Raw genomic sequence first — 12,633 nt, 5'->3', positions numbered from 1 at the left:
CAACCGATCCCCTGGTTCGGTTAACTAATCCTGACTGAATCGGTCCGTCTTCCCATCCAGATTCAACTTCGGATGAGTCCTCATTCGGTCGACCGATCCTGTCGTTTGGTCAACCGATCTCGCTATCCTTGATGGCTTATCTAGTCTGATCCGATCAATCTGACCTGATCATGGTCACCGTATATCCACTGTTCGGTCGACCAAACCCTAGGTTCGGTCAATCGATCCTTCAGTCAAATCCGTTTATCTAGCTGGAAATCTATCTGTTTGCTTTGGAGGTTCGGTCGACCGATCCCCGGTTCGATCGACCGATCAAGACCGAAACTAACCCTACACAATTGTTAGTTTCCTGCAAAATATAGTTAGATAAAATAGCAAATGATATATAAATCAATAACTTGACAGCCTTCAAATTGTTCGGTTCTAACTTCGAATTTTCTCCAGAAACCCTTGGTCGAACCGACGCCTACTGTTCCCTCATCGGGGAACGCATTCTCTCCACTCCTCTCAGGAGAAGTTACTTGTTGCCAAACCGGTCCTCCAGACCGACTGAACTTTTCGCCTAGGGTTACCACCCCCTACGACCTAGGGTTACCTCTCCCATAACCTAGGGTTACCACCCCTTAGGACCTAGGGTTACCTACCCCTAGGGGTTTTTACCATCCTAACCGTAGCTAGGACTTTTCATCACCAAAGGTTACCTTCCCCTAGGACCTAGGATTACCTCCCCCTAGGATTTTTCATCTGCCTAACTGCGGTTAGGACTTTTGACTAAGACAACTTAGGACTTTCCTACAAGTTCAATCAACATTGTTAGATCACAAGACAACTTACTTTGGACCCTTTGATATAATCAAAATCCAGGTTTGATCGTCTGATGTTTCCCCCACCAACAATGCTAACTCTGTTTTGCAGGAACTCTTGTTCTAATTCTGTGTTGTAGTAACCGAAGTTTATCAATCGACTGAACAAAATTAAGTTAGACCAGAGACTAGTTCAGACCAAAGTAGAGCCCGATCAAAGCTTGATCGGTCGACCGAACCTTGATGATGTGGCACAGATCTCACCAAGCCAAAGCAGAGAAGGAAGCCTGGCTGATCGGTTGACTTAACTAGAGGAACGGTCGACCGAACGATTGCTACTAGGTCGACCGAACGATTGCTACATTAATGAAGCATTAAGTGCGAATCTCGGCGAATAGGGAAATTCACTGTTCGATCGATTGAACAAGGTGTTCAGTCGACCGAGCCATTAAATGCCATCAATATCGATGATTGTATCTCAGCGAAGAAGAAAGGGAGCGGGTTCGGTTGACCGAACCTAAGGATCAGTCAATTGAACGTTGATGATTCTTATAAAAAGGAGTTCGAGGTCCAAGACTGAAAAACAATCAAGTCAATCAAGGTTTCTGTTCACCTCTGTGCAAAAGTTTAGTGCAACTGCTATGTAACACTTCTTCAAGCAAGCTACTATTTTATTCAAGTGTCGATCGAGCTTCATCGATTTTCTACTATCAGTATAATTTTATATTGCTTGCATTATACTTAGTTTCAATAAGATAGTAGGTTGTTACTATCTTATATTATTCATTGTACGAATTCCTTCATTTCGAAGGTTTCGGAAAGAAGAATTATAGTGAATTGTCCAACGGTGTGATCAAGGATTGCGAGCCTTGGAGTAAGAGTTGACGTAGGCTCTGAACCAAGTGACAACCCGAGTCGTCTATTTTATTTTCCGTTGCTTACTATGATTATTTTTACAATACGATAAGAAAGTTTTTAAAGAGCGATATTCACCCCCCCTCACTTTCTATCGATCCTTCACAATATGTTGTTGAACTTCTAAAAACCAACAACTCATTGTAGCAACTATGAAATCCTAGGTGCTACAACATAAGATATAACTTCGAGAGACCATAACTTTTGATTCAGGTGGAACTATAAAACGTATAATATATTAAATCAAAGATCCCTGAATAAGTTTCAATTTGATATATTGTGCGTCTCATGGCTCATTTCCAATCAAAAGTTATAATCTCTCAAAGTTTATGATTTAACACGTTATTACTAGTCGTTATTGCTAAATTTTTTAATACCAACAACATGTTGTTTTTAATCTTTTGAAGATTTACAACACGTTGCAGCAACTACGAAATTGTAGTTGCTATAACTATAAGTTATAACTTCAAAAGACCATACTTTTGATTCAGGCTGAACTACGAAACATATAATATATCAAATTGAAAATCTCTGAACAAGCTTCGATTTGATATATTGTGCATCTCGTGATTCAATTCTAATCAAAAGTTATGACCTTTTAAATTGTATGATTCAATATCTTATTGCTCGTCTTTATTACTGAATTTTTAAAGCCATCAACACGTTGTTTCTAATCTTCTGACGATAAACAACACATTGTAGCAACTATGAAATCATAGTTGTTACAATTATAAGTTATAACATCTAGACGTCATAACTTTTGATTCGGATTGAACTATAAAATTCATAATATATCTAATCAAAGATATATTATGTGTTTTATGATTCAACTCGAATTATAAGTTATAACCTCTTAAATTTGAACTTGTAGTTGTTGTAGCTACGGTTTCATAACAACTACAGCATGTATACTTTGTAAATTTTGTAAACTTTGTGAGATCATAAATTTTGACTTAATTTAAACTATGGTACACACATTACATCAAATTGAAGAACTTTAAACAAGCTTCAGTTTGATATATTATGCATCCCATTATTCAACCCTAATCAAAAGTTATGACCTTATAATTTAAAGTCTAACACGTTGTTGCTTGTCTTTGTTGTTGATCTTCTGAAGATCAGCAACATGTTATATCAGATATGAAATTATAGCTGCTACAACTATAGGTTATCACTTCAAAAGGTCATAACTTTTAATTTGGGTTGAACTAAAAATTATTAGTGCAGGATACACCAGAATCAAATCTGAATTTTGATGTTGTCAAAGGTTCAAGTTAAGTCTTATTGTGATCTGATAAATTAACTAAGTGTGCTGGATATTTAGTCAATTGGGAAATCCCTAGTCGTGGCTAGGTAGGAAAGTCTTAGCAGATCATGGAAGCCAGGCAGGAAGTCTAAGTGGGTTGAGGACCTGACACCTAGCAATTGGAGTTTATAGGTCTGGAGGACCTGATATCGAGAGGACGTCCTGGTGAGCCGATCCAATGCTAAGCCAAAGTCCAAAAAAGTCTGGAGGACCCGATGTTTGACAAGTAGGTTGAGATAAGAAACTGGAGTGGAGGACAAGAAGGTCATATTCTTGGAGGGAACAAACACTAGGTCACTAATCCAACTGAAGAAACTGGTAGGTTTCCAAGTTGAGATCAAGACAAGTTTTACTATCTTTCCTATTCATGCATTATTATTGTGCTAACTTTGTGTTACAGGGATATTTTATGCTACTATGAAACTAACTCTGTTTTACAGAATCTAGGTGGATCGGTCAATCGAACAGGAGGATCGATTGACTGAACCAAGCTGACATGGCACAAAGTCTAGTCGAACAGAGCACTTTTGGTATTCAAGGTTGATCGGTTGACCGAACCCAAGGACCAGTCGATCAAACCTATTTTGGCAAACAAGCTGCAAGATCGAATCTTAACAAACATGGAATCAGGAGGTTCAGTCGACCAATCAATAAATGCTCATTAATTGTGCAAAGATCTGATCTCATCAATGAAGGAAGTGAGCGTGTTCCGCCAACTGATAGTGTGATCGATAGACCAAAAGGATCAGTCGATCGAACCCTTTTTTTCAATCAACCGAACAAGGCTTATAAAAGGACCTCAAGATCAGCGTCAAAAATAGAACTTTCGATTCAAACCTCTGTTACACTTTGCTCATACCTCTGCAGCTCAGCGCTTCTACTTCACATGCAAGCTACTATGCCAAGAAATGCCGACGAGCTTCAACTTGCATTTAATTGTCAATATACTTTATATTTTTACTTGCATTCATTAAAAGAAGATAGTAGTGTGTTACTATCATTCTTTTCATTGTATGAATTACTTCATTCTGAAGGTTTTGGAAAGAAGAATTATAGTAAATTTTCCAACGATGCGATCAAGGATCGCGGGTCTTAGAGTAGGAATCGACATAGATTTCGAACTAACTAACCACCTGAGTCTTCTATCTTTCTTTTACTGCTCTAATTTGATCTTTTTCTTATAAAAGAAAATATTTTTAAAGCGAACGATATTCAACTCCCCTTCTATCTTGTTTCCGATCCTTCACAAATCACATAGGATATCAAATAGAAGATCTTTGAACAAGTTTCAATTTGATATATTGTGCATCTTATGATTTAACCCGAATCAAAAGTTATGATCGCTTAAAGTTGATCTTATAGTTGCAATAGCTACGATTTCATAGATGCTACAATGTATATGCTTGTTAAACTTTATGATGTGATAACTTTTGACTCAAATTGAACCATAAGACACAATATATCATATCAAATAACTTTAAACGAGCTTCAATTTGATAAATAACTTTAAACGAGCTTCAATTTGATATATTGTATGTTCCATAGGTCAATCCTAAACAAAAGTTATGATCTCTAAAAAATTATAACTTATAGTTATAGCAGGTATGATTTCATAGCTATTACAATCTGTTGCTGATATTTAGAAAACTAGCAACATGTTATTACTGGCCTTCTAAAGACTAGCAACACAGTCTTCTACAAATCAACAAACATAAACCAGTTTCATGCCAAAGGTGGCTGATAGACCTAGGGATGTTTGATTCACTTCAAACAAACTCCTATTTTCTCGGCTCAGTCTCCTTATTATACCCATGCCATCAAACACCATCTCAATATAATATATTGAGAGCATCAATTTTTTTTCCAACTCGATTCATGTATGATAAATGATGTTAAAAACACATTATAAGGTTCAGAAGAGCACTTTTGGGATGAAACCAGTTGATAGTTGCTGGTCTATAGAAGACTGTGTTGTTGTTCTTCAAATGATCAACAACAAGTTGTAGCAGCTACAATTTCGAAGTTGCTATAACTACAAATTATAAATTTGAGAGGTCATAACTTTTAATTATAATTGAATTACGGGATGCACAATATATCAAATCGAAGCTCATTCAAAGATCTTCGATTTAATATATTGTGCGTCTCATTGTTCAATTTAAGTTAAAATTTATGATTTATCAAAGTTTATCCAACATATATGTTGTAGCAGCTACGAAATCGTAGATATTACAACTACAAGTTTAACTTTAAGAGGTCATAACTTTTGATTTGGATTGAATAACGAGACACATAATATATCAAATTGAAGCTTGTTTAGAAATCTTCAATTTGATATATATATGCATTCCATAGTTTAACCTAAATTAAAAGTTATGTCTTCTCGAAGTTATAACTTATAGTTGTAGCGACTACGATTTCATAGCTGCAACACATTATCACTGATCTTTGTTATATTAAGACTAAAAGAATTCACATATCTCAATAATGGTATGATATTGTCTACTTTGGGCTTAAGCTCTCATGGTTTTATTTTTGAACTCTACCTAAAAGGCCTCATACCAATGGAGATATATTCATCCCTTTTAAACTCATGATCTTTTTTATGTCTTTCTAATGTGGGACTTTAATTGTATTTCTAACAATTCTTCCCTCAAACGAAGGACCACCATTACTCTCATGGTTCGAGCTTTCCTACAAGCATCTGATCACTCTTGACCTACTTTGGGCCTTCCTACTATTGGACCCCGTGGTTGTTTTGGTGTGATCAACCAAGTTAAGTTATGTCCTGTTTTGGTTTGATTCTTGTGTCTAAGTGTGCAGGAGCTTAGGAGCACAGAAAGTTGAGCGGAAGACCCAGCTAGCGAGAAGGATGACACAGGAAGGGAGCCGACGGGCTCGGTGCATCCGAGGGATGAGATGTTGTGGAAGAGTACACCGGTGAATGAGAAGAGCGTGCACGACGTTAGAGGGACGAGAAGCCGAAGCGGAAGCCTGCTCTAGGAGAATGCTAGAAATTGGGTTCGGGTGAGCCCTATTTTGGTTGGCTGCAATCACCCAGGCGATCGGAGTAGCAGAAGAGAGAAAGAAGCTGATGAAAACTGCTGGAGGCATCCTCAACAGGAGTTGAAGGTGCCTCCAAAGCGCTCGCGCGCCTCTGCCACCTTCAGGTGGAAGGCGCCTCCCATGAGCATAGAATGTGCCCTCCGTAAGCATGAAAAGCGCCCTCGACCAGGAAAACTGACTGTTGCCAAGGGATAATACTCTATCCCTTGGCACCTCGCTAGAGGCACCCTCAAGGTACGGATAGAATTTCCAGGAGCTATAAAAAGACCCTTGGAGCTAGGAAATAGTATAACAACTTCTGTAATCACTTTCCTAGTTATTTCTGAGCTTTCAATGTGTGTAAAAAGCTTCTCCACCTTCAGAGAAGAAGATTCTTAGTGAGTTTTTCAACCGCCTTGGATTAACAACCAACTAGGTTGTAATTAAGTAAATAGTGACCTTTTACTTATTTCTTAAAGTGTTAATTCTGTTTTTAATTGCATTTCTAGTCTAAGTCCCAGGATCGGGAAGGACTTTTATTTTTCTATTTCAGGCAATTCATCCCCTCTTGCCGGCCCCGCTGCGCCAACACCTACAAGCATATGGTCATTCTTGACCTACTCTGGGTCTCTTCTCAACTTCGTTCAAGGCCACCCCACATGACATTCGGCTGAACCATGACTCTGATACCATTTGTTGGGACCAAAGGAATTTAAATATCTATAGAATGATATGATATTATTCACTTTGGGCTTAAGCCCTCATGGTTTTATTTTTGGACTTTATCTAAAAGGTCTTATACTAATAGAGATATATTTATCCCTTTTAAACTCATAATCTTTTTTATGTCTTTCCAATATGGAATTTTGATTGTATTTTCAATATGTTGATCTTCTGAAGATCAACAACAAAGACCAACAACAACGTGTTGAATTGTAAAATTTGAGAGGTCATAAATCTTAACTAGAATTAAACTACGAGACACAATATATCAAATTTAAGTTTGTTCAAAGATCTTCGATTTAATTTATTATGCATCCCATGGTTCAATCTGAGTAAAAAATTATGGTATCCCAAAGTTTAAGTCTGCAACACGTGTTGCTAGTTTTCTGAAGATTAACAACACGTTGTTGGTTTCTTAAGATCGGGAGCATGTTGTTACAGGTTTCTTAAGATCAATAACAATATATTGCTTACTTAAACTTTGAAAGACCAAAACTTTTGGCTTAGATTAAATCACGAGGCACACAGTGTATTAAATTGAAGCTCATTTAGAGACCTTTAATTTGATATATTGTTCGTCCCGTGATTCGATTGTTAGTTAGAGCCCTAGAGTCAATCATATGATGATTGTTGTATGGACTCTATGTATCATATTCCTATATACTTATAAAGGTATTTCTTTATGGTTATTATACTTACTTGTATTGGTGCCAAATAACTAAGTATAATAGCGTCCTTGAGTAGAAGGTTCTTATCTATATCAATTGATTGGTTGAATTGATAGTGAGATGATATAGAGAACACTACTCTTAATCATTCCTAGTCAAGTATTTACATTCAGGGACAATGTTAATGCGATGAGACTAGCATGTAGGTCAACTCGATGACTTGATCTCACAAGTTATGGATATAGAGATATCAAGTTGACACATGAGTATGCATTGCAGAATGTATACTGAATGACCCGCCATGAGAAAGTATCATGGATCAGTATACGAGTGTCATATACTTTCTCATGTGACTATTAGTATAACTATCAGTCCTTGGACCTGAAGTCACCATGGTTCCCTACATAAGGAGTTGCATACTTTGACTTTGTTAAACGTCACCCGTAACTGGGTTGACTATAAAGGCGATTACTGGGTATGTAACAAATTATGCGGAAGGATGTGAGCGATGTAGATGGGATCTATCCCTCCTATATAACGGGAGTGACATCATGATTCTTGATAGAGTGAGACCACTAAGTGCATGACCATGCCCAAATGAGTCAATATGAGATATTGAGCTTATTTGTTTAGAGTGAGTCTACTTGGAGTTCAAGATATATATTGATTAGAGGATGACACGGTCTATGCCTCAATTTAATCAATCTAGATATCAAGGATAGAAGGACATTATCATATATTATGAGAGTCACAATTAGTAGTCACAAAGGTGATGTTGGATCTCAACATTCTTGTAACTTGGGTAGTAATGATATGTTGCTAGATACCGTTCATTAGTTATGCTTCTAAATGAGTTTAGGAGCATTGCCAACGTTACAAGAACCTATAGGGTCACACACAAAGGACAATTAGATGGAGAATAGGTTCATATGATGAACCAAGAGGATTAGGTTCCAAATTGGATTAAGAGTAATCCAAATTAGGCTAATTGAGTTGGACTCAATTTTATTCATGTGTCCAATAAGTCTAATTTATATTATATTGAATCAATTTAATTCAATGAATAGAGATTCATTAAATCAAATTGACTTGAATTAATGGTTAGATTTGATCAACCATGGGAGATAAATGAGTCAAGTTTGACTTGACTTGAGAGGGAAGATGAAGGGTCAAGTTTGACTTGCCCAAATGCCACTTCATTGTGACATGGCATGGGGGCCGGCCAATGATGATGACCCACATCATCAAGGCTACATCAAGTGTGTGCCACCTCATGAGGGAGATCAAGAGTCATGACTCTTGGTATTACATGGAGGTTTAAAAACCTCTAAAAGTGGCCGGCCACTTAGTGATGTGAGTTACATTTGTGTACTCATTCAAGAGGTATCTTCTTCCTCCTCTCTTCTCTCTTCTCCCTCTCATCCTCCATTGCCGTGACCACCAAGAGTGCTAGCACTCTAAGTGGTTTCTTCTCCACCTTTTGTCCGTGCAGATACTTGTAGAGGAGTGTTCACTTGACACTCTACGAGATTCGACATCTTTTTGGACGAGCGGGATAAGCAAAGGGTTTCGCTACAAAGGTATACTCTCTTTTCATGTAGATCTAAGATAGATCTAGTGTAGAAACATGTACATGATTTAATTTTAAATATATCTTTGCACGGATCCATGGTTAGAATTCGGGGTTTCCGCAATGCAAAAAGTGATTTTTGCGACTTGAATTGCTAACATCGATCTGAGTGAAAAGTTATATTCTTTCAAAATTTAAGTCAACAATACTTTATATTGCTCACTAGAAATGAAGTTGGAAGCTCACTATAAATGGTATGACGATAATACTCACTATCCGACATCATAAATAAATAAGACTCCCTTATGACAAAATTAAATTTTTTATTTTTAGAATGTTTAGGTTCATCCGTCACTTTTGTCTCAATGACATAAAGATGTCCAAATGACTATAAAAATAATTATTATACTATAAAAATATTGATTTATAATTGTTATACCATTACAACAATAATAGCAATAACTATTTTATTGAGTTTTACAATACCAATACACATTACAACAATAATACACATTACAACAACAACACACGAAAAGAGAATAATAATTTATATAAAGCAACAATTAGCAATCTTTATCAATAACAATTATATATACAACAACAATAAAATATTATAAATATTCCTTTTCAAGATCCACAACGATAATATTAACTTAGAAGAGCAAAATTCTTCATATTATCTAATAAAAAATTAAGTTTTCCAGTCTTTTTAAGTATCATAAATGATTTCCTATAGTAAGATACCTTAAGTGATCCTCTTTAATATACCCTTGTAAATTGAGCAGCCAAAGATCATACCTAGAAAGATAGAAAGAAAATGAAAATATAAAGAAGCTATAAATAGCTTATTAGAAGATTTATAATCAATACAAGTAAAATAAAAAAATAGAAAAAAAAATATTAATTTGCATATGAAAAATTGATTATGAATATCATAATAGATATTTTTTTAAAAAAAAATTACATAAATTTTAGGTAATACAAGTGGAAGTTATTTACTGTAAATGATAAATTACTGACTTCATTACTAATGGAGAACTAATGATATGGACTTATAGTATAAATTTAGTATGCATAGTATTAAGTAAGTTTGATCAAGTATATACATAATCTTATTTTTTTTGTCTACAAAATTTAATCTATCATCCATTCTTCTTCATCTCTGTCTCGATGAGTTTCCTCCATCATTGTCTGTTGTGATATTTCATCAAACAATTACTGGTAAACAAAATAGAACCACCTTAAAACGTACAAAGTTTAGATTTTTAATCCGAAATCAAAAACTTACTTCGTCATTATAGATGTACTGGCACTTCTGTTACCCGAGTCATCCTCCTATGAAGAATCAATGAAGTCAGTCTTTCTTCGGAAGTGCTCATTTTTCTCCTCTCATGACCGGCTAAAAATGTAATGCAACAATGTAGGGATCATGAAAAGAGAGTGAATGGAGTTGGGATGGAATGGTGAAGAAACATAACGCCCGGTGCCCTTTTTAAAATTGATGGAGTTGGCCATCATGAATTAATCCAAAGCTCAGCCTTCTCAAACTGTCGTCGACTTACCGTATCTCTTTGTGTTACTTGGTGGAAGCGAAGGGATGACGATAAACAGTCACCGTCAATGCGAAGAGTAACCGTCACCGTCGTTGCAACAAGTAACCGTCATCGTCGGTGCGACGAGAACAGAAGAAATAGAGATAAAAAAAAATGGAAGGATGAGAGATTAAGTTTTTTTTAAAAAAAATAAAATAAAAAAGAAAAGGGGTATGATGAAAAAGAAAATGAAAATTGATATATGATTTGATCAATTCCAAAATATTTTTTTGGGTAATTTATAAAATCAAGTAACTTGTTCGGTAAATCGCCGATGAATAAAAAAACAAAACTGTCTTGATTCTTAATTCATTTTTCTCAATCATTTCTCTCATTAGGGCATTAGCCTTTCGTCCTAACGCGGAAACACAGAAAGCAAGAAATTGACTCGAAGATTCCCAGTCATTGCTTCCCTTCTTCTCCATTGACCATGTCTCTCTGTAGAAGTCAATCTTTGAATAAGTCAGCACAATGCTTTCCGTCTCTCTACTCAACTCTTTGACCATTGACCAGTCAAAGTCCCTTCGATTCCAGTAGCAGCAACCTGAATCCCATTCTTCTCATTAAAATCGTCAATTCAGCCACTTCATCCTCCAATCCAGCGAGCATCATCTCGTTCTTCCATTGGTAGGAGGGGCTAGATGTCGCTATCATTCCAAAATCTCTGTTCCAGTTGAAGTAGTTCTTGTTGATTTGTCTTTTTTTTTTCTTGGTCTGTTTAAAAAAAAGGAAAAAAAAATAAGTTTGGGAATGGAGGCCACCGCAGATGATGGCTGGGATTTCGACGCGCTGGTGGCGGCGCTGACGCAGGGGGAAGAGCAGCTGCGACAGCTGTGTGCGTCCATTGCTGAGCGGTCTCCGGCCGAGCAAGAGAAGCAGCTCGCTCTGGGGGCGCATTCCTGCTTCAAGAAGGCCATCTGCATAGCCCAAGCGATGGACTCCGGCCGGCTCCGGTCGGCCTCGGCGTCGGACTCGCCGCGCTCCAACAGCTGCCGCAGCCCGCAGAGCGACAGCTCGGAGCGGGCGGTCAAGGAGCACGAGCGCAAGGAGATGTGCAAGAAGAGGTAAACGAGAGGCGAATCGATCGATTAGCAACGACGACGACGACGACGACAGTTGAATGTCGCAGGCGTTTGATCAAATCGCTGCTGACTTTGAAACAGGAAGACGCTGAGGAAATGGACGAGCCGTGTCCGGGTGTCGGGATCGGATGGCCACGACGACGGATTTAGCTGGCGAAAGTACGGGCAAAAGGACATCCTCGGCGCCAAGCATCCAAGGTCAATCACAAATCGCCATTTGCTTTGTAGCAGGGTGATCGAAATTTTAACAGGAATGTTCTAAATGTCGCCGACGATCTTTCGACAGAGCTTATTACAGATGCACCTATCGCAATGCCACCGGATGTCTTGCGATGAAGCAGGTGCAGCGGGCGGACGACGACCCTTCCGTCGTCGACGTCACCTATCGAGGAGAGCACACTTGCCTCCAGAACCAGAGGCCGAAGCCGTCGCAAGGATCGCTGAGCGTCGCGGAGGAGAAAGAGGCTCCTCAGGACCAGCAGCTTCTCCTGAACTTCCAAGCGAGCCTCAAGGTGGAAACAGAGGGCTTGAGCTCCGACAACTCCTTCTCCTTCGCCTCCACGCCCGTGAGCGGCGGCTTCTCGCCATCCTTCGTCTCGCCCGCGACCCCCGAGTCGAGCAACTTCTTGCTATCGCCGTGGCGAATGAGCGGAATCGGGGATTTATTCTCCGCCGTGGCTCCGGCGGATGACTACGGCTCCGACGTCGGTTTCATGCTCGACTCGGCCGGCTTCGACGAGACTTCCCCGTTCGAAGCTGCTGACTTCTTCCCTGACTTATAAGCAAGCATCCGATTGTGCGGAACTGGATTCCAGCGGCCGACCGTAGTTTTCCATGATGTTCTAATTTCCCATAACATTCTTTATGCAACGGAATAATCTGAACAGAGTTGCTGTTTTTTTTCTTGTTCTCGACGAGGTTGATTGTTT

The 12,633-nt window shown here is 38.2% G+C and overlaps 1 protein-coding gene across 1 annotated transcript; it reads left to right on the top strand.

Annotated features, from left to right (window-relative positions):
• Positions 1-11,194: 11,194 nt before the first annotated feature.
• Positions 11,195-12,609, top strand: LOC121976061 (probable WRKY transcription factor 41). Its single transcript, XM_042528050.1, has 3 exons — positions 11,195-11,686; positions 11,786-11,902; positions 11,991-12,609. The coding sequence occupies exons 1-3, from the start codon at positions 11,373-11,375 to the stop codon at positions 12,484-12,486; spliced, it is 927 nt and encodes a 308-aa protein (XP_042383984.1). The 5' UTR covers positions 11,195-11,372; the 3' UTR covers positions 12,487-12,609.
• The last annotated feature ends 24 nt before the right edge of the window (positions 12,610-12,633 follow it).

Source organism: Zingiber officinale, chromosome 4B (genome assembly GCF_018446385.1).
Source record: "Zingiber officinale cultivar Zhangliang chromosome 4B, Zo_v1.1, whole genome shotgun sequence".
In the NCBI taxonomy this organism is placed as follows: domain Eukaryota; kingdom Viridiplantae; phylum Streptophyta; class Magnoliopsida; order Zingiberales; family Zingiberaceae; genus Zingiber; species Zingiber officinale.
This window is presented reverse-complemented; position numbering and strand designations above follow the sequence as displayed.

What these genes read in the sequence shown, in the direction of transcription:
- LOC121976061 (XM_042528050.1), top strand. Translation starts at nt 11,373, where the DNA reads ATGGAGGCCACCGCAGATGATGGCTGGGATTTCGACGCGCTGGTGGCG. An exon ending in AAGGAGATGTGCAAGAAGAG is followed by an intron (nt 11,687 to 11,785) that starts GTAAACGAGAGG and finishes ACTTTGAAACAG; the next exon opens with GAAGACGCTGAGGAAATGGA. An exon ending in CTCGGCGCCAAGCATCCAAG is followed by an intron (nt 11,903 to 11,990) that starts GTCAATCACAAA and finishes ATCTTTCGACAG; the next exon opens with AGCTTATTACAGATGCACCT.